This window comes from Lissotriton helveticus, chromosome 1_1 (genome assembly GCF_964261635.1).
Source record: "Lissotriton helveticus chromosome 1_1, aLisHel1.1, whole genome shotgun sequence".
In the NCBI taxonomy this organism is placed as follows: domain Eukaryota; kingdom Metazoa; phylum Chordata; class Amphibia; order Caudata; family Salamandridae; genus Lissotriton; species Lissotriton helveticus.
The window spans coordinates 1473833829-1473858034 of record NC_136057.1 but is presented as its reverse complement, the minus strand read 5'-3'; the positions used below and the strand labels follow the sequence as shown (position 1 = coordinate 1473858034).

General features: G+C 48.4%; 1 protein-coding gene and 1 pseudogene across 3 annotated transcripts in view; both read right to left on the bottom strand.

Annotated features, from left to right (window-relative positions):
• The window catches only part of PAN2 (poly(A) specific ribonuclease subunit PAN2), a 1642407-nt gene that overhangs the window by 597962 nt on the left and 1020239 nt on the right, over positions 1–24206 (bottom strand). For all 3 annotated transcript variants that reach the window (XM_078686370.1, XM_078686378.1, XM_078686384.1), the window contains 3 exons: positions 22906–23016; positions 22331–22450; positions 21853–21981 (listed from right to left, as the gene is read on the bottom strand). In XM_078686370.1, coding sequence (XP_078542496.1) covers positions 21853–21981; positions 22331–22450; positions 22906–23016 — 360 coding nt within the window. The remainder of the gene's footprint in view (positions 1–21852; positions 21982–22330; positions 22451–22905; positions 23017–24206) is intronic.
• Positions 7601–8139, bottom strand: LOC144786214 (alpha/beta hydrolase domain-containing protein 17C pseudogene; annotated as a pseudogene).

The following is a 24206-nucleotide window of genomic DNA, read 5'->3' as shown; positions in this document are numbered from 1 at the left end:
CTCTGCTGATCACACTGTGACCACGGCTGCGTCAGCTGAGGGTCCACTCACCACGCTGTGAATCGTTTGCCATTCCGGGGAGAGCCCAGATACCCTCTATCTGAGCCAGCCTCACCCCTGGTCGCACTCGTGGCCTTGAGTCGTATAACGCGGCTTTCCTCCCGAGGGGGTGTGATGATGCCGGCTGCCAGGCTCCCAGAAGGTTCCCCTTTGGTTGTGGCTGTTCTAAGCTGCGCTGTGTTGCCTTCCTCCCAGCATGAGCTCTATGATGTGCACAATATCGTTATGCTTGGGGCGCCCAAATGGTCCTCCACTGCAGAGGTCTGCTGAATGCGCTTCGTTCACTGCGGTCAGTCCAGAGGGTCTCCTGCGCTGCCTGTAAGTTATGCAATGGATTCGGCCCGCGCTAGTCAAACTCTCCTAATGAAACCTCCGCGGCGCTGCCCCTCACCTCCTGTTGTCTCGCTGGGCGGGAACCGCTGGCTTTCTTGCCTGGGGGCACTGCCGTTCCGCAAACACCTCTAGCAATGTGGTCCTCCCGGCTCTGCGGCATCGGCCGCCGCCTCGTAAATAGGCCGCCCCTCCGCCTCATGTTTATTGTCTGGTCTGCGTCCACAGCCCGTGGACGTCCCAGCGCCTGGGGCCAATGCGGGCCTGTCCCCGCAGCCGTTCCGAGCCAATCTGTCACCTGATCGGGTCCGATCCCTTCGATCCGATTCTCCCCGGGCACAACGCCGGCCCTCAGCTACACGTCTCACGTCGTCGCCCAGGATGTCTACGCACTCGTGGTCGCGGCTTCTCAGCCTCCAGCGCCATCACTCCCATGCGTCTCCTGGCTCCGATTACCAGCAACTTCTCGGCACTAGGAAGATATCGCCGCGACCCTCAGTGTCACCAGCGCTGTGGAGACAGCGTTAGTCGCCGGAGGTCGAGCTAATGCAGGATAATTAAGGATATTGTAAAACCACTTAACTTATGCGGCCATCTTGGTTGCCGGCAAGCTCCGCCCCCGTAAAGGAACTATTTGTATTGCGTCTTTTTGTAGAAGTGACAGAACTTCTTGTTTGAGCAGAGAAAGGTGTTCTGTAGACATTGGACGTTGCCTGGGCGGTATGTGTGGAGGAGTTGCTGTAAGTTCTAGGCAGTAGCCATACTGGATAATCTGTCTTACCCACTTGTCTGTTGTGATGGAGTTCCAGACAGGCAGGAATTGTGTTAATCTGTCCCCCACAGGAGTGGAATGCTGTTGGGGGAGCAGAGGGATGTCACTGTTTTGTGCCGGAAGAGGTTTGATTACTGTTGTTACCCTAACCTCTACCTTTGTTGTTATTCCCTCTATATACTCCTCTAAAATATCCCTTGTTAGAGGATGTTTGTGTGTTGAATTTGAAGGATGTTGTATTGTCTGCACCAGTTTGTTTGGAGCCCACTCTATAGAAGGAGCGACGAAAGGAACCTCTAGTTTGTGTGAACTGTAAAGCTCCCATAGATTTGGCAGTGTCTGTATCCTTCTTCATTTTTCCAAGTGTTGTGTCTACTTCTGGTCCAAATAATTGGATTGGATTAAATGGTTGATTTAAAATGGTGGTTTGTACTTCCTGTTTAAACCCTGAAATGCGTAGCCAGGCATGTCTTCGAAGTATGACACTAGTATTTACAGCTCTAGATGTAGTATCTGCTACATCTAGTGCACACTTGATTGAGGCATTAGAAATAAGCTTGCCTTCTTGTATAAGATCATTTGCCTGTGTTTTACATTGGTCCGGTAGATGTTCTAGCAGTTTCTCTAACGGATCATAATAAGCCCTATCATATCGGGAAAGGAGGGCTTGTGTATTAGCTATACGCCATATGTTGGTAGCTTGCGCAGCTATTCTTTTGCCTGAAGCCTCTATGACCTTGGATTCTTTGTCTGGAGGGGGTGCCTCGCCGGAAGTTTGTGAGTTTGCTCTCTTCCTAGCATTTGACACAACCAGTGAATCTAATGGTAGTTGTCCTTTAATGTAGGTTGGATCTGCAGGTGTAGGCCTATATTTATTTTCTCAATTCTAGGGTTCAAAATCCTAGTACGTACAGGATCTTTAAAAATTTATTGAGCATGTTTTATGACCCCTTTGATCATAGGAAGAATTTGAACAGATCTTTGCAATTGTTCAAATGTGTCTAATAGAAAATCTTCCTCTGCCTCATCAGAATGCATAGTGACCCCATGGTAAATGGCAGCTCTGTTCAATAGGTGCCCAAAACTAATGTTATCCTCTGGGGGAGAAGGTTTTGATGGGTATGACTGTAGGTCAGGAATATCTGGTGTAGCCTGTGGGTTTGGGTACTCCCAGTCTGTATCATTTACAGGGAATGGGAAAGGCTCATATGTGTCTATCCCTCTTCCTAAACTATACTCATCATTTTGAGGTGAGTGTGAGGATAAAGGAGGAGAATGTGAAGGAGACATCTGTGGTGAATTGTTAAGAGGAGCAGGAGATGGAGGAGAAGGAAGTATAGGTGAAGAAGGGTGCATAGGGGATGTGGCAGAGTCCTCCTTCTTGGCAGGAACCACAGGTGTGGGTGTTTCATCTGCCTTACTTTTCTTGTTCGGTGTAGTGGACACATGACCTGTTTTGGGGTCAATGTAGATCTTCGTTTGCAGAGGATCTGGCTGGAAAGTTCTCCTTGTGGAACCTTTGTCTGGCGATTTTTTCGGTATCGGACGAGGTTGCTGTTTGTATTTAGCCTTAGGAGTTGTTACAGTGTCCTTTAGCGTAGTTTTCAGCACCGAAGGTGTTGTTTTCGATGTCTTAGGCTGTTTCGAGGGCTTTAACGCGTCGGAATCAGGCAATGTCGGTTTTGGCACCGAAGACGGTGTCTTCGGAGTGGAATGGAAGCTGGTCTCGTCGGCTTCGAGGCGTCGGACGCTGGCTTCGTACCCTTGTCTTTAAAAGTCGACGGTTTCGAAGCCGAGACTTGTTTCGGTGCCGAGGGAGCTGGTGGGATCGGCACGTGCGGCTTGCTCGGTACCGAGCTACCGGAAGGCTTAGTTATTTTCTCCGGAGCCAGGCTCAATGGCGGGGCTGTCGAAGTGGTTTTTCGGTCGCGACTGGGCCCCGGAGGCGGAGTGTTGACCTTTGCCTTCGGTCTGGGTGCTGTGTGTGGTGCAGGGGCAGTAGTACTCACGCGCTGACCCGATGGTATGGATTCATACGAGTCGTCTGTCTCTGATACGATTTGGAGATCATCGGAATCTTCTTCAGGTTCGAGCGGAACCTCCTCGTCGAAGATGTCCACTGGTTCCGGAGCTGATCTCTGCATGTCGTGTCAACGGGCCCTCCGATCTCTGATGTTTTTCTTGGATCGAAAGGACGCGCAAGCTGTACAGCTGGATTCGTCGTGTTCTGGCGATAAGCAGAGATTGCAGAGCTTGTGGTGGTCACTGCGTGGAAACTTTGCTCCACACCCGGGGCATCTCTTGAATGGCGTCCTTTCCATGAGGTGTAGGCCTACCTGCGTGGATAGGCTGAACGGCCCGCGTCGACGACCGGAATCGAGCTGATGGAGTCGAGACGATGTTAGTCGGTATCGAAATTAGTTTGGAGAGTTTTGGGAAGTTTTTTGTGCTTCGAAGTGCTGGGAAAGTGTATTTCTAGCCGGCGCGGAAAACTTTCATCCGAACCCAGTGGCGGAAAAAAACAATCTAAGGATGTAGCCGATGCCCATGCGCACTATCGTCCAAGGGAGGAGTCACCTATCTCATGACTACAAAGACTTCTTCCAAGACGACAACAACATGCAATCATCCAAGTCCAACACCAGGTGGCGATCTAATGCTAAGTGTACAATCTGCAGCTCATATGCCTCGAACACTATTTTACTATGCAAACAACCGTGAAATTCCATTTCCTACTGGCAAGAAGCACTGATGCTTAGCAGGACTGAGTTAAGTTGCAAACTGCCGGCCTTATTCCAATTGTGTTGGAAGGAGAGGTAACTCAGTGACCTGAGCATACAACTCCAGATAGGGTCTACTCAGATGTTCATCTTCCCAAGGTCAACATCATGAGAACCATTCAGATGGGTAATCTTAACACTATTACTATGTGGCAATTCAGCAGTGCTTCACACCGGGTGCTTATTGGTTCACTTTGATAAATATGATGTGAATTGTGATAAAATTGCAGTCTGATATTGGCTAGTAAATCTGTATTTTACACAAGCAATGACTTGGAATTCTGTTCAGAAGAGCTGAGGTTTACAAAGTTATTGACTTTCACTTGGCAGTTGATGTCCAAAGTGCTTATTGTTTGAGTGTTTGCAAGAGCTATAGATGGATTTTGTATGACTTGTACTGAGTGATAATCAATGGCTCCAATAATCAGCATTCAATCTTTACTGTATTTGCGCTCCTCCGTTTCATGTATAACATCATCTGTCCTGTTGAAGCAGCCTTCATTAAAGAGATAGCAGTGACGTAGCAAGAGGGGGGTGCGGTCTCCCCCCTACCTGCTTCTCGGGGTGGCAATCGCCAGCACCCCCCGCTCTTCAATGCGGCCACCGCAGGGAGGGACCCCTCGGGCAGCCAAGGGTCTAGCTATGCCGCTGAGTGACAGGCTCTGCAACAGATCTGTGCTAGAAGGCACTGCACAATTCTAATGAATGTGAACCCCGCTGAAAATGAAAGTTTCATGCTACATTTCTTTGGTGCCAGGAGATTTCCCCACTATATCTGACCTCCCAGACACCATTAACAAGATTAGGCCCACTTAGCTTTAATAAGTTAGTGTTAAATATCGGACTTCTTGAGCTGCACACAGCTGCATTTATCAGGAACGACTGTTACCGGAGACAGCTCACAAATGTCTATTTTAGGAGGAGAGAGCGCTGCTTGTATTTTTAAGCAGTTACTATCAATTAGAATAGAAACATGACCTTGGTTGTATCTCACAAAGTCCACAGCAGTTATTTGAGTATGCCCAGGACTGAAAAAAACACGGGTCGGGCTGAAGGTGTCAGACGCAAGAGACAAAGTAACAATAAGCAAGTAAGCTTGCTTTAGAAAGCATACATTTTTTTTTCAGCACGTTTTTCGTCTGTATGGGTACAAGAACGCAAAGCACTGAGTTAAAAACACAGCCTACAGGCTCAGAGTTGTCTCAAACTGCTCATCATTAAATGTAAACAGACACTGCATGTCCTGGCGAGAGAGGAGCTAATTCACCCACTCACTCACTTACACAGCATTTTAAAGTGCACGTCCGCTGCTTCTTGGAGCTGATAACACAGCATTATTAACTCAGAGGGACCCAGGTCATCGACCTTGGATGAAATTCTGACCAGACCGCCAGGATTCTAACCTGTAACCATACATTTATCAACGAGCGAAGCAGTAAAGTGAGGCAAATGGTGATCACTTTCACGGCCGCTTTGATGTTCTCAGTGGCCGCGAGGCTCACTGAGAACATCAAAGCGGCCGCAAAAGTGATCAGCAGGCGGACAAATGGCACGCGCGCCCGGCGCATATGCACTGTATCCAATCCGCCTGAAACAAGGAGGATGAGAGATAAGGGGGAAGGGTGAAGTACTAGGAAAAAATCCAATGTGGAAGCGTAGACCATAAAAACATTTTTAAAGAAAGTAGGCTCCAAATTATAGTTAATTTAATATATCAGCCTTAAATAACTCCCTACAAAAAAATCCAACCTGTATTTAATTTCCAAATCCAGCCAAAGCCTATTCTCGTGTGCATTAGGACTGGTTCCGTTCTGATTCCAGTCACAGCATGTTTGCGGACAAGTGCTTGAGAGCAAGTCAAAATAATTGTAGCATATTTATGTAAAATTCAGGACTTTGGCAGTCTGCCTTTTGGAGTCTATATTTTGCAAATCGTTTTTTTTTTTCAGTCAATATTTTCTCAGGTTTCTCCGGAAAAGAGACAACACTGATGTAACCCAAGCCCCACTAGCTACCTAGGAAAACAATCACTGGCAAAGTCAATAGGTGTGGCTTTGGCATGCTGAGGCAATGCTTACATATTTTTATTTTTCATCACAATCACTGGCTTCGAAAAGAAAAAAATTAGAGCGGCAGGGGTGGAGGAGCGAATGAGGGAAGATGAGTGTAGCAGAGGGGTGCCAGCGAGTGAAAGGGATAAAGAAACAATGAGAAAGAGGGTCTGACGAGACAGACAGAAGAGAGAAAACGTCAGAGAGAGGGGGGAATAAAAGCAGTGCAGGTGGGAAAGGGATACGGGGCGTGAGAGAGAAAGGAAAGAACAGGGAATAAAGGTGGAGGCGGGGAGGGAGGATAATTAGCGAGGAAAAGAACAGTGAACCTGAAAGAGAGGATACCGTTGGGGAAAAGTATTGTTATATTGCCCAGTTAGGTGCGTGTTGCGCACCGGGGAGAGACACGGGAGAGGTGGTCACTGTCGGGGCTTCGCTGCCTTTCGTGAGAAGGAGGCAGAGAAAAGGTTGAGTGTCTGAAGGAGGCACGGGCAGACATTAACAACATGTTAATATCTCCATTTAATTTCACATAGCGTTACATGGCACACGGGTGGCCTCGGAGCGCCTAAAAAAAACAGAGAGGCCAACAAGCTCTCTGCATTGCGGGCGGGGGGGGGGGGGTAGCGCATTCCTTTGAAGTCTGAAGCGGGGGAGCGCATTCCTTTGAAGTCTGAAGCGGGGGGCAGGGAGCACATTCCTTTGAAGTCTGATGCAGAGGCCGATGGTGTTTGATGTGCACGCGCCTGGCTCACATGAACTGTACCGAATCCGCAGTTTAGGGAGACTTTTCGGAAGCCTACTACGCATTGATTCAGCGAGACCTAAAAACATGTTATTTATTATCCCAAAGATCTCAATGTGTCCAATGCTCGGCGTGAGCAGCACATGCAGTCCCGTGTTTTGCATCCCGGCACTTGCAGCCATGAAATGACAACAGGGAAAATCGGCCTACAAGTACCAGGATGCAAAGTGAGAAGACCTGTTGACAAGCGAGAGCTACAATGTCTCATCTGCGTCTACCGCTAGCACACACTCCCTCAGGCACTCTTATAGATTTCCTGACCGAGTTTCTGAACTACAACCTAACCTCGTAACGTGTTATAAAATGAAGATGGTTTACATTTCTCTCTTGAGACAAAACTTGTACACTTCAAAACACACTCACTGTAAAACACTCCCACAGACCCAACGATAGCCGGAACAGCAATATAACATCACACACGTTTTCGTGGAATTTCATTTTCCTCGCCACATGGGACAAACAGCCGTGGCACATGAACAAACCAGGAATTGGCAACATTCTAAAACTGATATATTTTGACATCCATTACCACACATGCCCAGATATTCAAACTTGAACCAGGAAGCCCTGTCCAGCTACCGAAAGAGGAACCATGACCCAGGCCACTGTTTGAAGAAAGAGTATGCGTCACACTACAAACTGGCCGGGAATAGCCACGCACAAAAAGAGAAAGCAAAGCGTAAATGTGAAAATTAAGTCAAATGAAACTTTACCAATAGGTTTTCTAAATGAATACCTCACCTAATAAATTAATAGATGCACACCAGACATGCACATTACGAATATACAGTTTACACTGATTTCAGATTCCCATCTGTATGTGGATGTACAAGGGGGTGATTTGTTGAGGTGAAATCAGTGGAAGCCCTAACCTCTCTCTCAGCGCCCCCCACGCTGCCTCCATTTCCGCATACAGTTTTCCTCAGAAGGCCGGCCACTGCTGGCCCCTTAGCTAGAGTAGTCATAGCTGAAGACGTTGCAGTTTATCCGGGATCCCAGGCCGATGTAGAAGCCACACATTTGACCCAGGTCTACGGCGTTGCCATGCGAGTAGAGCAAGGTGTAGCGGGCCCCGGGCACGCAGTGCACCAGCAGCAGGCCCAGGCGGTTCCCTCGGGCTGTGCCAGCCCGGCTCACCTCCGGGGCGGCCAACTCCTGGGCCGAGTAAGGCCAGTCCGCACGCCAAGCGAGCTCCAGAGAGCAGGCCTCGCCCGGACCCGCCTCCTCCTGCACCGTGTAAGTGGGCTCAGGGGGCTTGAAGGCGAGCTTGGCAGCGATCCGTTTGGGGCATGGCAGGCAGCAGAAGAGCCAGCACAGCTCCCCCAGCGAAAAGCCGCTCATCCCAGAGGGGAGGCAGGTGTAGGAGGCAAGCCAGGGGTTGTTGGTGCGGGAGAAACTAGGATTAGAAGACGGGCTAGCAGACGGGCATAGACCACGGCAAAATGCTACTCATGCCAGAGGCGCTAGAGGGTGTGATGCCAGGCATATGATGTGGGGGGAGGGCCAGAGGGAAGGGAAAGGGGCAAAATTATACCTAGTTCAGCTTCTCTGGTAACAAGACGACGGGGTAGGTGTAGGGAAAGCACAAAGGCATACAAAAAAGCAAAGAAAAGCTTTCCGGAGAATCCGTTTATTGAAAGAGGTATGAAGGAAACGCCAGTCAGTTACAGAATGCCACACACTTTATTAATCCCCCCAAGAGCCCAGTACCGGCATTTCTAATAATAACATTCTACTCACATTCTCCACGAGCCGATGCATCTTTGGAAAGAAAACACGAGCGCAGTAACCATCACGCTCGTCTTCTCGAGACCAAAGAGGACGGGAAAACCCACGAGCACACACAACAGTAAAGAAACTGAAAGCGGTGACGCGTATATTCACAGGAACACACACGCATTCCTTATGCACTGCGCATGCGTGCGGCCTACTTTGCCTGAGCCCTCCCGCAGAGAGAAGTCCGACGGGAGCCCACCCCGCCTTTGTGAATGCTGCTGCGGGGCTCCTGTGAGCATGACGGAGCCCCACGTGTGACTAGAAAAGAGGCCCCCCCATGCCACGAGGAGACCAGCCAGGGAGCACCGCAGAGCCCCCACAAGAGCCTGTAAGTGGGGCATGTGGAGTGCGCGGGCGAGCATTAAAAAAATGCTATGCTATTGTAGGAGGCGGACTTGCCTCGGAAGCGCGACAGGCGATGTGCACAGCGCGTGGCTGTACGTGTGCGTACACCTGCGCAAATCGCCAAAAGCTCTGCGCGTGCCCATCTCCTGTCCCACTTCCGAGGCAAGTCCACAACAATAAGCCTCGCTGGCGACAGTGATTCGCGCTGCGTACGCCAGGCTCGACCTAAAAAGGCCAAGAAGCGCTCTGGGGAATCCCAGTCGGCGCCTGTGTACCAGTCTACATCACCTTTTGACTTCAACCCACAGACATTGTACACCCTCGTTCTTCCGATTGGGCTCCTCCTCCTGAGGTTGCCAACTACATCCATCAGAACCTCAGGCGTAGCTTTGATAGGGAGGTCAGGAGCAGGCTAAGCTTGGAGTGCCCACGGCCGGATGTCCCGGACAAGGTGGCGGAGACACACCTGAACATGCTGGCATTCCTTAAAAGGTTTGCCATGGACCCTAAGAAAGGGATCGTTAGAGCTTGGCGCGGTTGCCAAGACAAGCTCTTGGACACCGCTGGCAAAAATTCTCGAATTGGCTTTAGTTGCCAAGGAAACTGGAGTGCTCATAGACCCAGACATCCTGGCGGGATGGGCACAACGCGCTTTTTGTTACATAGGGAACGCCAATTGTGCCATATCATCGGAGCGTAGAATATCATTGCTCATGAGGATGGACAACAAACTTACGGAGCTGGCAGCAGCCGAACCAGGTCCGTTAGCCAAGGGTTTGCTTTTCGGGGACAAGTTTGTAAAGGATGTCTCCAAATATGTGGGGACCTTTACCTCACTGGATAAGGCTCAGACCACTCTTCGGAAAGTTTTCCAAACTGGCCTTTTTGGGAGGGCCGGGCGAGGCAGGGGCCGCTCGCCAGGCCGTTCTTACTACCAGGGCCCAAACAGAGGTGGATATGGCAGAGGGGACTTTCAGGATACCACCAGTTGCCGACCGTTCTACCCCTCCAGGCGTCAGTACAGAGGCAGATTTCGTCGTGGCGGTCAAAGGGGTAACTTCCAGCCACAACTTACTGCAGGTGAGTCCAAAGCCTCTTTTCTCTTATCCTCTGGGGGGTCGAATACAGCACTTTCTGCACAAGTGGGCCCAGATTACACAGGATTCCTGGGTACTGCAGACAGTGGTGGGTTTCAACATAGATTTTTATCAAAACCCAGTGCAAGACTCTCCTCCCACTCCACTGTATTTTTCCCAACTATACATGAATTTTATAGATCAAGAGATAGAAGAATTGCTGCAAAAACACGTGGTGGCCTACTGCGAGGACAAGCCGGGCGGTTTCTGCAGCAACGTCTTCTTGGTCCAGAAAAAAGGCGGCGGCTATCGCTTAGTTCTCAATCTGAAGGGGTTCAACTGCTTCATCCTCTACAGACATTTCAAGATGGAGGGGATCCATCTTTTGGCGGATATTTTGAGGCAAGGGGACTGGCTGGTCCGCCTGGACCTCAAGGACGCTTAACTGACAGTTCCGATTTTTCCTCCTCATCGTCGATTCTTGCAATTCCTCTGGCGAGGCAGGCGACTGGAATACTTGGTCCGGCCCTTTGGTCTTTCCTCAGCTCCTTCATGTTTCACCAAGCTGATGAAACTTGTCATGGCACCCCTCAGAGAACAGGGCATTCTTCTGATAATCTATCTCGACGATATTCTGATCATGGCAGCTTCCAAGGAATTAGCGTCCCAACATCTTCGCCAGACAAGTTCTCTATTAGAGGATTTAGGGTTTGTGATCAACAGTAAGAAATCGATGTTGACCCCAAACCAATCCTTAGAGTTTCTGGGGTTTGTGATCAACTCTCAGTCGGCGCAGTTACTCCTGCCCAAGCACAAGCTGAAGGATCTCAAAGGAGAACTTCGGAAGACGCTAGAGTCTCAGATGATGTCTCTCAGAGCGATTGCACGGTTAGTGGGCCTCTTGGCCTCATCCATTCAAGCAATATTTCCGGGCCCCCTTCATTATCGGGCCCTGCAACGCGTGAAAATACGACATCTCCAGTAAGGGCTCTCTTACTCGGACATGATTCCCCTTACGGAAGACGCCCGAGAGGAGATCAGGTGGTGGTTAGCCCATGTGAGGCTTGGAACGGACGAGCGATCTTCGGCTCTCGCCCGGAGATAGTAATAGAATCGGGTTCCAGTCGGTCGGGCTGGGGAGCCCGGTGTGGGAACGTCACGACAGGGGGCAGATGGTCATCTCAAGAACTAGAGTTACATATCAACTGTCTCAAGCTTCTTGCGGGGTAGTTTGCAATCCGCACGTTCTGCCCCAGGAAGGTTTCATGCTGTATTCTATTGCGCATGGACAACATCTCAGCGGTGAGATATATCAACAAGCTGGGGGGCACCAGATCCCTGATGTTGGCGGAGATAGCCAAAGACTTCTGGCACTATTTTCTAGCCCATCAGATAACGGTGGTGGCGGAGTACCTCCCGGGCAAAGACAATACGATAGAGGACTGCAATTCTCATCATTTAAAAGACTACAGCGATTGGAAACTTCATCCATCGCTCTTCCATATGACTCAGTCGATTTGGGGTCCGTGCCACATAGACCTGTTTGCTTCCAGACTGAACCGTCAACTGGAAATGTTCTTCAGTTGGAGACCGGATCCGCTGGCGAGGGCCACGGATGCCTTCTCTCAGGATTGGTCAATGTCCCTCAACTATACTTTTCCGCCGTTTCTCCTGATTCCCAGAGTGGCCAATCAGATTTCCCTGCAATCGGCGGAGTTGGTATTGATCACTCCAATCTGGAAGTCGCAACCTTGGTTCCTTGTTCTCATAGAGCTAGCATGCGACCTCCCTCTCCTTCTTCTGTCCTTTTCGATGATGCTCCAGGGCCCTCAAGGGGAGCAGCCCCCTCTAGTTCTCGAGGGGCAGCTGCACCTGATGGCCTGGAGGCTTTCCGGCAACAATCGTCGTTGCCAGGACTTTCGAAGGAAGCTTCGGAGTTCAGCAAGCAAGGGCTCCTTCCACAAGGAAACGTTATTCCTCCGCATGGCGAGCTTGGTGTGGTTGGTGCCTGGAGCGGCATCTGGATCCCGTGGAGGCAGGTCTCCCCCACATCGTGAATTTTCTTTCCAGAAAGGCAGCTGAGGGTTTGTCATACAGGTCAGTCAATAACTTCCGGTCGGTCATCTCAGCAGGACATACTCAGATTGATGGCAGACCGGTAGGCATGGATCCGATGGTTTGTAAACTTCTCAAAGGAATTTGAGTCGCAAATCCACCTAAGGCTAAGTATTCATCTTTATGGGATGTTTCTAAAGTATTAACTCTGTTTGATACGTGGCCTCAGAATGCATTCTTGTCTAGAAAACAACTATCTGCTAAGCTAGCAATGCTCATGTGTTTGTCGTCTTGCAGACGGGTTTCTGACATTAGGGTCTTGGACCTGGGGGGCAGAATTTTCTCTCTGGAGGGAGTATCATTTGTTATTACTGCCCGTACAAAAACCTTCTCTAGGTCCATTGAATACAATGCTTTTCCATCGAATTCCAAATTATGTGTGGTAAAATGCCTAAAGGCATATGAAGAATGTACCCGGCCTCTCAGACTGGTGGGTTGTTCAACACAATTGATATCTTTACAAAAGCCATTCAAGCCTGTTACCTCTGCCACGATTACCAGGTGGCTCAGATTTGTTTTGGCAGAGGCGGGCATTGATACAGAGTTGTTTGGCACGCATTCTGTCAGGGGCGCTATGGCCTCGAAATCTTATATGCTTGGAACTAGTATCCATGATATCATGAAAGCGGCTGATTGGTCGTCTAGTTCTACATTTAAACAGTTTTATTACAAACATGTGGGCGATGTTGCTTCTGTGGTGTTGGATAAGCATTAAACTAGCATAATCCGAAGCCTCCGGTCCTGTAATAGAATCAAAAATTTGCTAGCATTCGTGCCAAGAATTTTCAATTCTATTAAGGACACGGAGGCGAGGATTATCCCGCCCACATTGCATGTATTATTGTTAATGCCATGTTTACCCTCCCCCTGTGCCTCAGGGTATGCCAATTATTACGAGTCTCGCTTCTATTTCAGGTGCTGAACAGAAAGGCGAGTAGCCACAAGTATGGTGCTTAATGGAAGACTCGTTTACTGGTGTCCAGGATCAAAATGGAGGTTTTGGTTTTTCACGATTCCTGTTGAACTTTATTCTACTTCGCTTCTGTGGACAATAAACACTTTAAGTTTGGACTCTGCTCGCTGGGCAAAGAAAGAGGAAGTGCTCGCTGGGCAAGAGACATATATAGAGCTAGTCTCTATGGTTCTTATGGAATGTGTGCTAAGCATTCTGGGAACGATGGTTCTGTTGTAAAAAATGTTTTTATTGGCTGCTGTTTGATGCAGTAAAGAGAGAGAAAGCATAATCCTCGCCTCCGTGTCCCTAATAGAATAGAAAATTCTTGGCACGAATGCTAGCAAATTTTTGACTCCATTCTAAATATAGGCACTGCGAAAAAAACACCACAACGAACAGAAAGCTCTTCTCCAACCAGCCGAGACATATTTTTAGTATTAATAATTACGAGTAATATGTTCTCTATGCAATGCCATGTGGAATGTTCAATAAAAAATTGTTTAAAAAAAAATAATAATTAAGAGTACACCATCAGCGCCAACAAGTTGGTGAGCTAGTAGCTCAGCACCCCCGAAAGGCGTGCAGAGGATAATATTGGTCACGTGACAACGCAGGGCCCAATCAGGGAGGGAAGCTTTATTTACCACTGCTTTCAAAAACAAACATGAAAATGGAAAAAATCTGCACGGTCCCGAAAGCATCCCTAGGCAAGGAAAGGAAAGTGCAGGAAGGAAATGAGAGTCTGTAGGGAAACCAGGAAGAGAGCACGTGATCGTGTACACGATATCAGAGGGTTTGTATGGAGAGAATGCGGCGTGAAGGCAGCGTGATTTGTAATACATGCCCAATCACAGAGCCGGACAGGCGCATGGAGGCAGCCTGACGGAGAGCCGTCGTGAAGACTTTGTTAAACAAGCAGATAAGAAAAGTCTTCATGGCAGGCGTGAATCAGGCAAGCCAGTCCGGCAAAAAGCCAAAGAGAGGCACGGAAAACCATCCTTTCCAACCGGAAGCCAGCGTTTACCATAAACGCTGACGCTACCCAATGGAAATGAGGGGCGGGGCTCGAGTCCCCTTCTCGAAACTAACTTGTTACTATAGCTCTCGCAGGCGAGGAGCGCATTTGCGCTCCAACGCCAGGCGAGACCTATAAATGAAGTGTTAGGTTTGCAGTTAAGTAAAAGCTTTCGATACCAGAGTTTGAGGGTGAACCAAGGTTCCCCAAGATTCAATTCAGCACTCAAGGTGCACCACCAGCAGCACTAGGGTAGCCGGGTGCAGAGTGCAAAGGTGCCAAGGCTAGTCTATGGAGAGTAGGTGCACATCGGTTGGAGGCTGCTCACAGGGAGGTAAAGCAGACTTGGAGGACTCTTCAGGACTTACGGACAAATGAGGGGTCAAGACAGAACCAAAACCACACCACCAGCAGCACAGGAACGGCTGGGTGCAGGGTGCTCACACAGCGTCAGGTGGCCATTGTTACCACATGGAGGTAGTTGGTTCTGGTTTCAGGCTGCAGGCTCAGATCAGGTCGTCACTTTGGTGAAATCAACAGCCAGGGGAGGAAGTTGAGATGCCAGGCAATGGGACACTGTTATATCTGGTCACAAGGACGTAGGGCCAGAGGAGTCAGGGGTGTCTTTGGACATCGGATTTCTCTTTACCGGGAAGGTCACATTTGAGGGGGTCATTGTGAAGAGGCTGCAGGTGTCGACAATAGACCTTGGAGGTGACCCCCGATAGATTGGAGGTCAGGACCGTTGGGAACCACTTCAGGACCGGTCAACGGATGGCGGTGCAGAGGTAGTCCTCGATCAGGGGTTTTTGGTTCTGCAGGGGCTTGGTCTTCTTCTGAGGCCAGGGCTGCTGTCCTTAGGAGTCTAGAGTCTTTGTGGAAGCTGGGGATCAGTCCTCACCAAGTCTGGAGAAAGCTGATCCTTTTTGGAGCCTTCGTTTTCTGCGCAGGGTGAGTCGGAGCTGCAGGCAGGCCTGTGTGGCTGGTGTCAAATCAGGTGGGCATGGAGTCTTCTCTGCTGCGGCGTCTTCAGGTCGCAATCTTCTTAGGTTGTTGATTTCTGAATTCTTGGTTCAGGGCTGCCCCCTAAATACTGTATTTAGGGGGCATTTAAGGGGTCTCGAGGTAGTAGCCAATGGGCTACCATCCTGAGGGTGACTACAACCTTAGTGTGCTCACCCCCGTGGGGGAGTGGGCACAATCCTTAACTCTGACTGGAGAATGCCTGCCATCTGCAAAATGGAGGGCACAGAAGAGTGGGCTTCACCTCACCTCTTCCACCTGAGAGGTGGGGTTAACAGAGGGGGGCCACACCTTCAGGGCTGGTGTGATATTTCCCGCCTGTCTTCCCGCCGAAATGGGGGTAAGACAGTAAGGGGGACTGCTCCTGATGGCAGGAGAGTCCGGGGATTATGTTGGAAAGGCGGCAAAGCCTTTGAGACTTCCCTGCCACAGACTGCTCTTTGTGACCTTGAGGTTCCGTAGCTTTCGGGACCGGACTCCATTTTGTTTTACGTTGTTTGCGACTCCATTTTGGGTTGCCCTCACGTAGGCCATAGGGATAAACGAACGAACGAAGTTGCATGGGCCTCGTTGTCCATGTAAGCATTTAACGTGGGCCTTTTCGAATCATGAGTGAACTGCAAGATGCTGACCCCTTCACCTGAAACTGACCCTTTCACGAAACTAGTTTCTTTAGCAGATCTTGTCTGAAATAGGCAATCAATGTTCAGGATATCGTTAACTTTTAGTTTCTTGCACATCTTATCCTACTCCACATCTGAATTGTTTCTTTCTTTACGACTTTTCATTACATGGGTAGTGCTTTCAATTATGGGTTTGTCCGTCTTTTGGTAATCGAATTTGGGACAATCCTAATAATTAACTTGTGGGGTTGGTACGATGTAAAGTGAGCTTTTTGGAATGTGATAATGTATAGAAATGTGTTTCTATTGGTCAGAATTTGTCGCAATGGGTGTGCATTCGTAATTGTCTGAAAGTTGCATAAAAAGTGGTGTCTTGCTCTACGAATTTGAGCAGTCTCCTGAGTTGTACACCGTGTTGTATTGCTTGGTTCACTGTTACTAGCTGCAGCTAATAAATTTGATCTCTGACGCCACCTAGAAGTATTCCGTGTCTCTGTTTGCCAGGATAGGGGAACCCGAAGACATCGGGCGTGTCCCTGACGCCGCCGGTTCTGAAAGACCCGGTTCTTCAACCTGGGGGCGGTGTGAACACCTTCTCCCAGGAACGGCTGAAGGCATTGTTTCTGGGCCCATGGAGCAAAGACTCCCACCCGAGGGGTCCGGAAACTGGTCTTGTGGCAACAGGCTGGAGTTCACCAGTCAGAAACCCACCAGAGGTTAGACCCTTGAGTGCAGGGAATAATGCAGCTGACACTGGGATCAGGTTTATTATTCTGACATGTTTGATACCAAACATCTCAGGATGCAGAAAAGCCATTATGGTGCTAGGAAACTCCTAATGACCAGTTTCTAGACCATATACTCAAGAAGGCTTTACTGGACACTTATAATATTTAAGAATGGACTTAGATATTATAGGATCCAGTCTGCTCATGCATATAGGTCCTCACGAGGTATAGTTCACCCTGCCCTAAGGGTGACTTACCGTGGCCTCATCTAGTGCTAGGCAGGCATGGCACAGGGATGTGTGTCATGTCGACTCTCCACTTTTAGCTGCACTAAAAGATGCAGGCTGCAATGGCAGTGGTGCATGTTTGTGGTGAGAAGTCTGAGGCTGAAGCATGTATTATGCCACCTTCAGAGTCCTTCCACTGGTACCAGGCCCTTGGTACCATAGGTACCCCTTACAAGGGACTGACAGGTAGGCCAGAGGTGTGCCAATTGTGGAAACAGTGGTAGAGGTTAGGGAAAAAATACAGGCACAGGAAACCTGATTGGCAGGGTCCCAGGGCACACTAAGTCACATTGCATCAGGTATCTGGAAAAAGTAACGGGGTAACCATGCAGAAAGGGTCCTTTCATACACTCACCAGTCCGAATGTAATAACTTTATGGCTAAGCCCCAACCCTCCTGACTGCGCAGGCAGACTGGGTCTTGGCAACACAGGATCAGTATTATCCCACAACAAATGGCCTACAGGGGCCAGGTTTACATGGAGAGCAATATCATTATGGAATGACCGAGTCAGACAGTCCTTTAAGAAGTTCTAAGATAATATGACAATGTCAACAAATATGAGATGCGAACACACATATGTGGAGAGGAACAAGCACACACACTAGAATAGCAATGGAATTAACACAATTCTCTTTTTGTTTCAGGGGCTATAGGACAATAAAAGGATAAGCAATAAGCTCAATTGGTAGCACCACCATATACGTTGATATGCAGGGGGGCACTTCCAGCCTTGTGGTCCACTATTGGGAGTGCAGGGCCCGACTCTACAAGCAACAACCCGGAAATTGGGATGGCCACTGTGTGAGAACTTGGCCTGGTATATGATGTCCACTATTCTAGTGGGCACTTTGCACCAGTCAAAATGACCCTTATTGATGGTAGGTTATAAAGTCAACCTTATAGAAAGCTATCCTAGTGGTAGCTGTGGAGAGCATTCTTCAGGCTAAGACTTGGAGACGAGTTAAGCAAGTTGTTTTACCAATTATAATCTCTTGAATGATCAAATGAAAGCACAACACACAAGGTATATATCAAATATATATGTATTTATTCTAAACACAACCCCTCTGCACTCTTTATGAGGTCAGAGATAAAAGCACAATGCAAGGAACTTAATTAGCATACGAAAAGTTGCACAGTATACGTTATGCCCTAGGGGCCTCACAAACCATAAACTAAAATAGTGGTATAAGAACCACCTGAGCATTAGAAAGTAGGCCTAGGGCCTGTGGAATCGCTGGGGCTGCCTAGAACCACCAAAGGTTAGGATGTAGGAGGCCCACGGGAGACGCGTGCAGTGTCTAAACACAGCAGCGGGTTACCATTGACTTTCTATGGAGAACGAACAAGTTACAAATGTACAGTTTAAAGGGACTTCTAGGTGAACTACGATGGAACCCTTTTAGTCTAGGACACTTCGAGAGTCAAGACCCACGTGAGCACCTGAGTACTCGTGTTACCTCACCCAGGGAAGCCTGGTGCATAGGTGCCTTTTGGCGTCGGGTTTCGTCGTCGATTCCAATGGAGAACTGCGAAGAAGTGCTGCAGGCGACCAGAGGAAAACTGTCCGGGTGGATTGGAGATGTGAAGAACCTGAAAGCAGAGGAGACCGAGTCTGGGACACTAGCCAGTGACTAGGATGGCGATAGGAAGATGCCAGCCGATGTCGGGTGATTTCAGGTGAGAAGGTGAAGCTGGTCTCTTCAGCCACGAGGACCAGGAGGGGTCGACGACGACCAGGAGCTGGATTCCAGCTGTCCCACGAAGGATCTAGTTGACAGCGGTGTCGGTATCCGGATTTGACCCAACAAGTCTTGGCAAACGCAATCCACGCAGGATGTCGAGATGGGCTTCGGTGCAGACCAGCAAGGTCTGAGGAACTCCCCCTTTGGAGAGGAGTTGGAGCAAGCCTGGAGCAACCAGGAAAGCTGAAGAAAGTGAAGATTGGTCTTTGTGGGGGCTCACTAGCCAACGGACTAGGAACCGCAAAGACGCGTCGAGTGAAATGCACAAAGCGGGCCCACGGGACACTCGTGGAGCTTCAGTGCAAAAGGTGCTCATGGGCTGGGGCTTCAAGCACCTCAATGCATAACTTCGGGATACCTCGGGAAGTAGGTGCAGGTTGCAAAATGCAGGATGTCCAGGAGTTCCGGTCCCACGTCTCTTGTGTCCGCCACAGGTCACAGCTTTGCTGGGAGCGCAGGTCAGCATCAGAGATGTCTGGAAGTCCGTGTCCTGTGTCGCAGATTCTTTGGGACCTGGCGGGAGCCTCGAAAATGCAGACCGGCAAAGATGCAGTTGGTGCCTGTTTGAACAGGGTGATCACTCCTTGACCACAAGGGAGATTTCTTCCGTCTTCCAGTCGATAGGGAATGTCGAAGGTCCAAGATATATGTTGCAGAGTTTGGTCCAGGGTAATCTAAAGTCCTAGGGACTGGGGTTCTATATAGTAAGTTTAGGAGTTGGACTAACTTTAAGGTCCCTCCTATGGGTGGACCTGGGGAGGGGGTGGTTACACCCCTTCTCCTTTGTCCAGTTTCGCACCAGACTGGGGCTGAGTGCCCCAGCAACCGGTTTGAACTGGGAAATACATGGAGCACCTTGTGTGCCCCAGGCAGTGTCTGAAAAGCATTCACTGAATGCAACCCTCCCTGCCCCAATACACTAAAGCCTGGACAGGAAACCTATTGTCCAGGCCTCCCCTGCCGGAGTTTCATCCAGCAGCAGGAGGGCAGACTCGTGTCTGTGGCAGCAGCATGCAGTTTGTGATGCTGGGGCTCTGTTTAACTTTAAACGGGTTTAACAGTAACTACATGTCTTCTCCCTCTGAAAGGGTGGAATGCTACCCCACCGCCAGCACTGGCGGGGGGAAGTATTCCAAAGTGTTTGACACTTACAAGACATGTTTTCATAAAGCTAAACCAAAGTTAGCATTAACCGTGAGGATTATAATGCACTTAAGAGTATATGGTATGGCTAGATCATAGAACAGCTATAAGGATATGGTTCCGAAAGCTGCAGAGGGGCTCAGCTCATGCTAGGGCACCCTCTCGCATAAAACCAAGCACTCTGCCTCCAGGATTATCAAGGCCTGCGATAGGAGTGACTTATAGGTTACTATGTGGCTATATATAAGGTAGATATAGGTATACTATATCTAAGTAAGGGGTGATTACACCACCTTACTCAGGCTGTAAGTATAGACCTGTGGTGTCAGTTTGGAAGGCTAACCAGGGGTGGCACAATACATGCTGCAGCCCCTGGTAGGCCTAGGGTGCACCTATGCCCTGGGTACCATATACAGGGGCTCACAACGGTGACCCAGTAACCAATCTGGTATGTACCTAAAGTACATGGTATCAATTTACAGAGAGAACAGCTAGGCTTTGGGCCTGATTAGCAGGGCCACAGCCATACTAAAGTCGGAAAACCAGTCAATCATAGAAAAAAGTGGGGGTAACCATAGGAAGCAGACCCTACTCTCCTACACACCGCTCCCCAGTAACCTAACACACTCCCTCCCTGGTGAGACCAGTAGTGGACCGCTCAGAACTACATAAGCCACTGTGCTTAGAAAGCAGCCAGGGACTTTGGAACTGACATTTATAATGCGATCTCACAACTTCGCTTATTTAGCAGGGCCCAAGTATTCTTTGGAAGTTGGGTACCAGCCTTCCAAAACAAAGCAAACGCCCAACTATTGCAGATCACAGATCATGAGATGGGAACTCATGACGGCCATTGATGCAACTGAAGATGGATTCAAAGGTGTTAAAGTAGAACGATGAGCCATTAGACTGATGGCAATGCAGTCCAGATATGTGCTGGACTTGATAACTGCCATGGAGGGGAGTGTGAGAGATGCGGACAAGGGGACATTAAGGCCATTCAGACACTGCACGACCTAAAAAAGAAAATGGTCAGCGAGGGGGTGCCCTGATGAGTGGTTTGTGGGTACGTTTGAGTAGGCGCCGTCTTGGATGTCAGGGTTGTTCAATGCCTTGTTGCCTTTGGTGATACTGTTGCTCTTGATGGGTCTTATTTTTGTAATGGCATGCTGCAAGAGGATGACCGCTAAAGTCGGAAGAGCGTTTATGGCTAGGAAACATACTGAGGAAGCCAGGGACAGGGTAGTGTGCATGCAGGAATCCTCTGGGAAATTGGGGGTTAGGAGAGGTAGTTAAAGAATCAACTAGAGGGAGGAATTATAGAGAGAAGAATGGGATGCATCACGGAGAGACCTACACAGACCTAAGACCACAGACAACCATGCAAACCTTTCAGTTTACAGATAGTTTTAAACCTATGCAATCAGTGACAGTCCAGTCCAGGGAAACAAATACGTGGTGAAAACTTGACAGAACATTTCATGGTTAGTGTAGATGAGCAATCATAGCAAATGGGTCACAAAATATCTGCTGTAGAAATGAGCCAAGATGCACCAATCTCGTAAGATCGCTTACTCCATAAGCGCTGCAGTTTCTTACACCCTTACCTGAGAACACATACACAGAATGAGACACCAATGTCTCATCTCATCCTGGCTTAGAACATACTGAAGCACATGTGCACGCTTTTGCAGAAACCAGATGTCCACAACTAAAGGTCAGATAGCTTGGCAAAAGAAACAACACGTAGAAGTCCAATAGATTGACCCACTTAGCATTTTATCAAGATATGACCACGCGTTCTGCAGTTTCATAAACATGTGCGTTTGTATGTTTAAATTCCGAGAGCCTACACCCACACTGTGGGTTTCTGTTTGTCATCACAGAAACTGGCAACGTTTGAGAAGTCTTGAGACGTTGTAAATATTGTGTGGGTTTTTTTGCCTATAAATTTCAGTCTGCATGCAGTACTTTGTACAACAGATTGCATCGCTAAGGATGTGATTGATCTCCCCAGCAGTATCTAAGTAAACCTATATTACTATGCAAAATTGTCTCTCTCAGAAATTTCCTCCAAAGTAACTACAGAACTTCACAACTGAGCACCAAGGTAGTGCAAATAGTGCCATGGTTCTCAATAAATAACCCATAATGTAATGTTTCTACACCAGCCCCAACTCTGGAACCCCTGTCCATGTACCCCTTAGACACAACACTCACCTGGCACGGATCTCCCCTGGACAGGTCCAGCATGTGAAAGAGGAAGCCAAGCTCACAGCTCAGGCAGAACTCCTTCTGGCAGAGGTGGTTCTGTACCAGGCAACGCACAGGCTCCAGCAAGTACATCACCTGCAAAAAGAGGGGAAGAGTCAGCATACTGCTGCTATTTACAGGAGACATGAACTAACACTACACCGCTGGAAAGTGAGGAGCTCCCCTCTGCTCTTACATAGTGACCAACAGTGCTGAGCAAGCCAAACCCCAATGATTTATTAAAGAAATTAGGACCTTTCAAAATTAAGGCTAAAAGGTATCTCCAAAAAATCTTGTTCCAGTGATTATGAGACAGCAGAAGGATGGAAACATCTAGCTATTCTCGCCATCATGGAGGACGCCTAGGTATCCATCCTTAGTCTCAAACTTCTCATCTGATAGGTATAAACCAGTGCCATTTCTCCATGGGAAGGCTTATGCTCACCTGAATCATACAGTTGCAGTAGGCATTTGGAATGTGAGGCTCCAGGCCAGCAAACAGTGTTTTGTTGTAGTGCTTGAAATCAAAATCCTCAAGCCCCAGCTTGGAGTATTTGATGGTGACCTGAAAAATGAAACAAACTTGTCAAACTGATGCAGTGAGGACACAGTCAAGAGCCATATGTTCTTCCATCGCCAATGTGTGCACACAAGAGCCACAACAGGATTTAAACTTTCAAAGATAAACTTTGATGGGTGCAATGTCGATGATCAAACTCGGAATTTGAAGAGCACAGCATTCTCAAAACAGGAGCATCCTACTTTCACCAAAACCCCACACAAAAACAGTTCTGAAAGTAGCCATGCCTACTTTGAGGCACATGATTAAATAATCTCAAAGCCAATCACCTTCAAACCCAATGCTGGTTTCGAAGAAAAACGTGCATTTGAAAGCAAACATAGAAGTATACGTTTAGTTCTACAAATATGGAAAGTTAATTATGAAGGTTTTCTAAATGCACCCGGAATGTTGAAAGTGGCTAGCAAAAACACCATTCAGCAGGCCATTGGACTTGTTACCTTTCTGTACTTTTTGGCAACCATGCAGAGGTGAGGCTCCTCTTCTCTGCCAATCGGAGACTCAGGGATTTGGCTGAAACTATCAAAATCATTTTCCAACTGGTATGGCACCTGCAATGCAGAGGGAGAAGCGACAAAGAACATGATTCGATCACGGTTTAATACTCATTTGTCTCCTCACTATGTTTTACAATGTGCACGTAGGCAATTCACAATGCGCTGTCACAGTAATGTTCCACAACAGAAGAGAAATATACTTCAATAGAATGGAGTTGCAGTGAGAACCACCATTGTTACTGCAGGATTTCTCACCCCCACCTGGAATTAGGGTAAGAAGTCTACCCACATCTTCCAAATGTATCATTACTGCTTTCCATTAAATCCAAGATGCAATGAAACAGGCATGGAAGTTTATTTGGGCAAAATCACAGCATTTTGAGCATCAGTCTCCACAATTTATATTCTTGCAGCCTCCTGGTTGCTCAGAGATACCTTAATTTAGTGGCCCATAAATTGGCAGCTGACATTATGCTCCAAAATGCAAAAGTGACAAAAAGAGGGCAACAGCCCAAATCAAGGGTCGGACTAGCTCAGGATCGCCCTGCCTCCATGAGTACTAATTCTTGATGGGTTTGGAAATACAAAACAGTTTTGTTCCTCTCCTTTGAAAACAGGAATGCATATGGGAATTTGCTTTTAATTCTGAGTTGGTGGCTAGTTAGTGCAGGCAGAACATGCGAGAAGCTGCAGCAAACAATAAATAAACATTGGCAAAGCCAAAAGTTCTCGCCTGTGCAAGAGCTACTGGCTGTGACAATGTGTTTTAGCCATGTTGCACACCAGCGTGGCTGCTGTTCAGTGTCGTGGAGTGGTGTAGCGAGCATTGGCGTAGAGTGTTACAATGTACAGTGGCATAGAGTGCACTGGCTAAGAATCCAGAGGCGTACAATACAGTGCACAGATTAAAGTGCTGTATAGTAGAGTGCAGTGGCGTAGAGTGGCAGAGTGCAGTGGCATAGGGTGGAATGCTGCAGAGTAGGGTGGAGTGCTGCAGAGTAGGGTGGAGTGATGCAGAGTAGGGTGGAGTGATGCAGAGTAGAGTGGTGTAGAGTGCAGAGGCATAGAATGCAATTGTGCAGAGTGGCATAGAGTGCAGTGTTGCAAAGGAGAGCGGCATAGAGTAGAGTGGACTGGTGTAAAGGGTAATTGGCGTAGAGTGTTGTACAGTATAGTGGTGTATAGTGAGTGCAGTGTCATAGAACTCAATGGCGTACAATGCAGCTATGTAGAAAGCAGTGGTG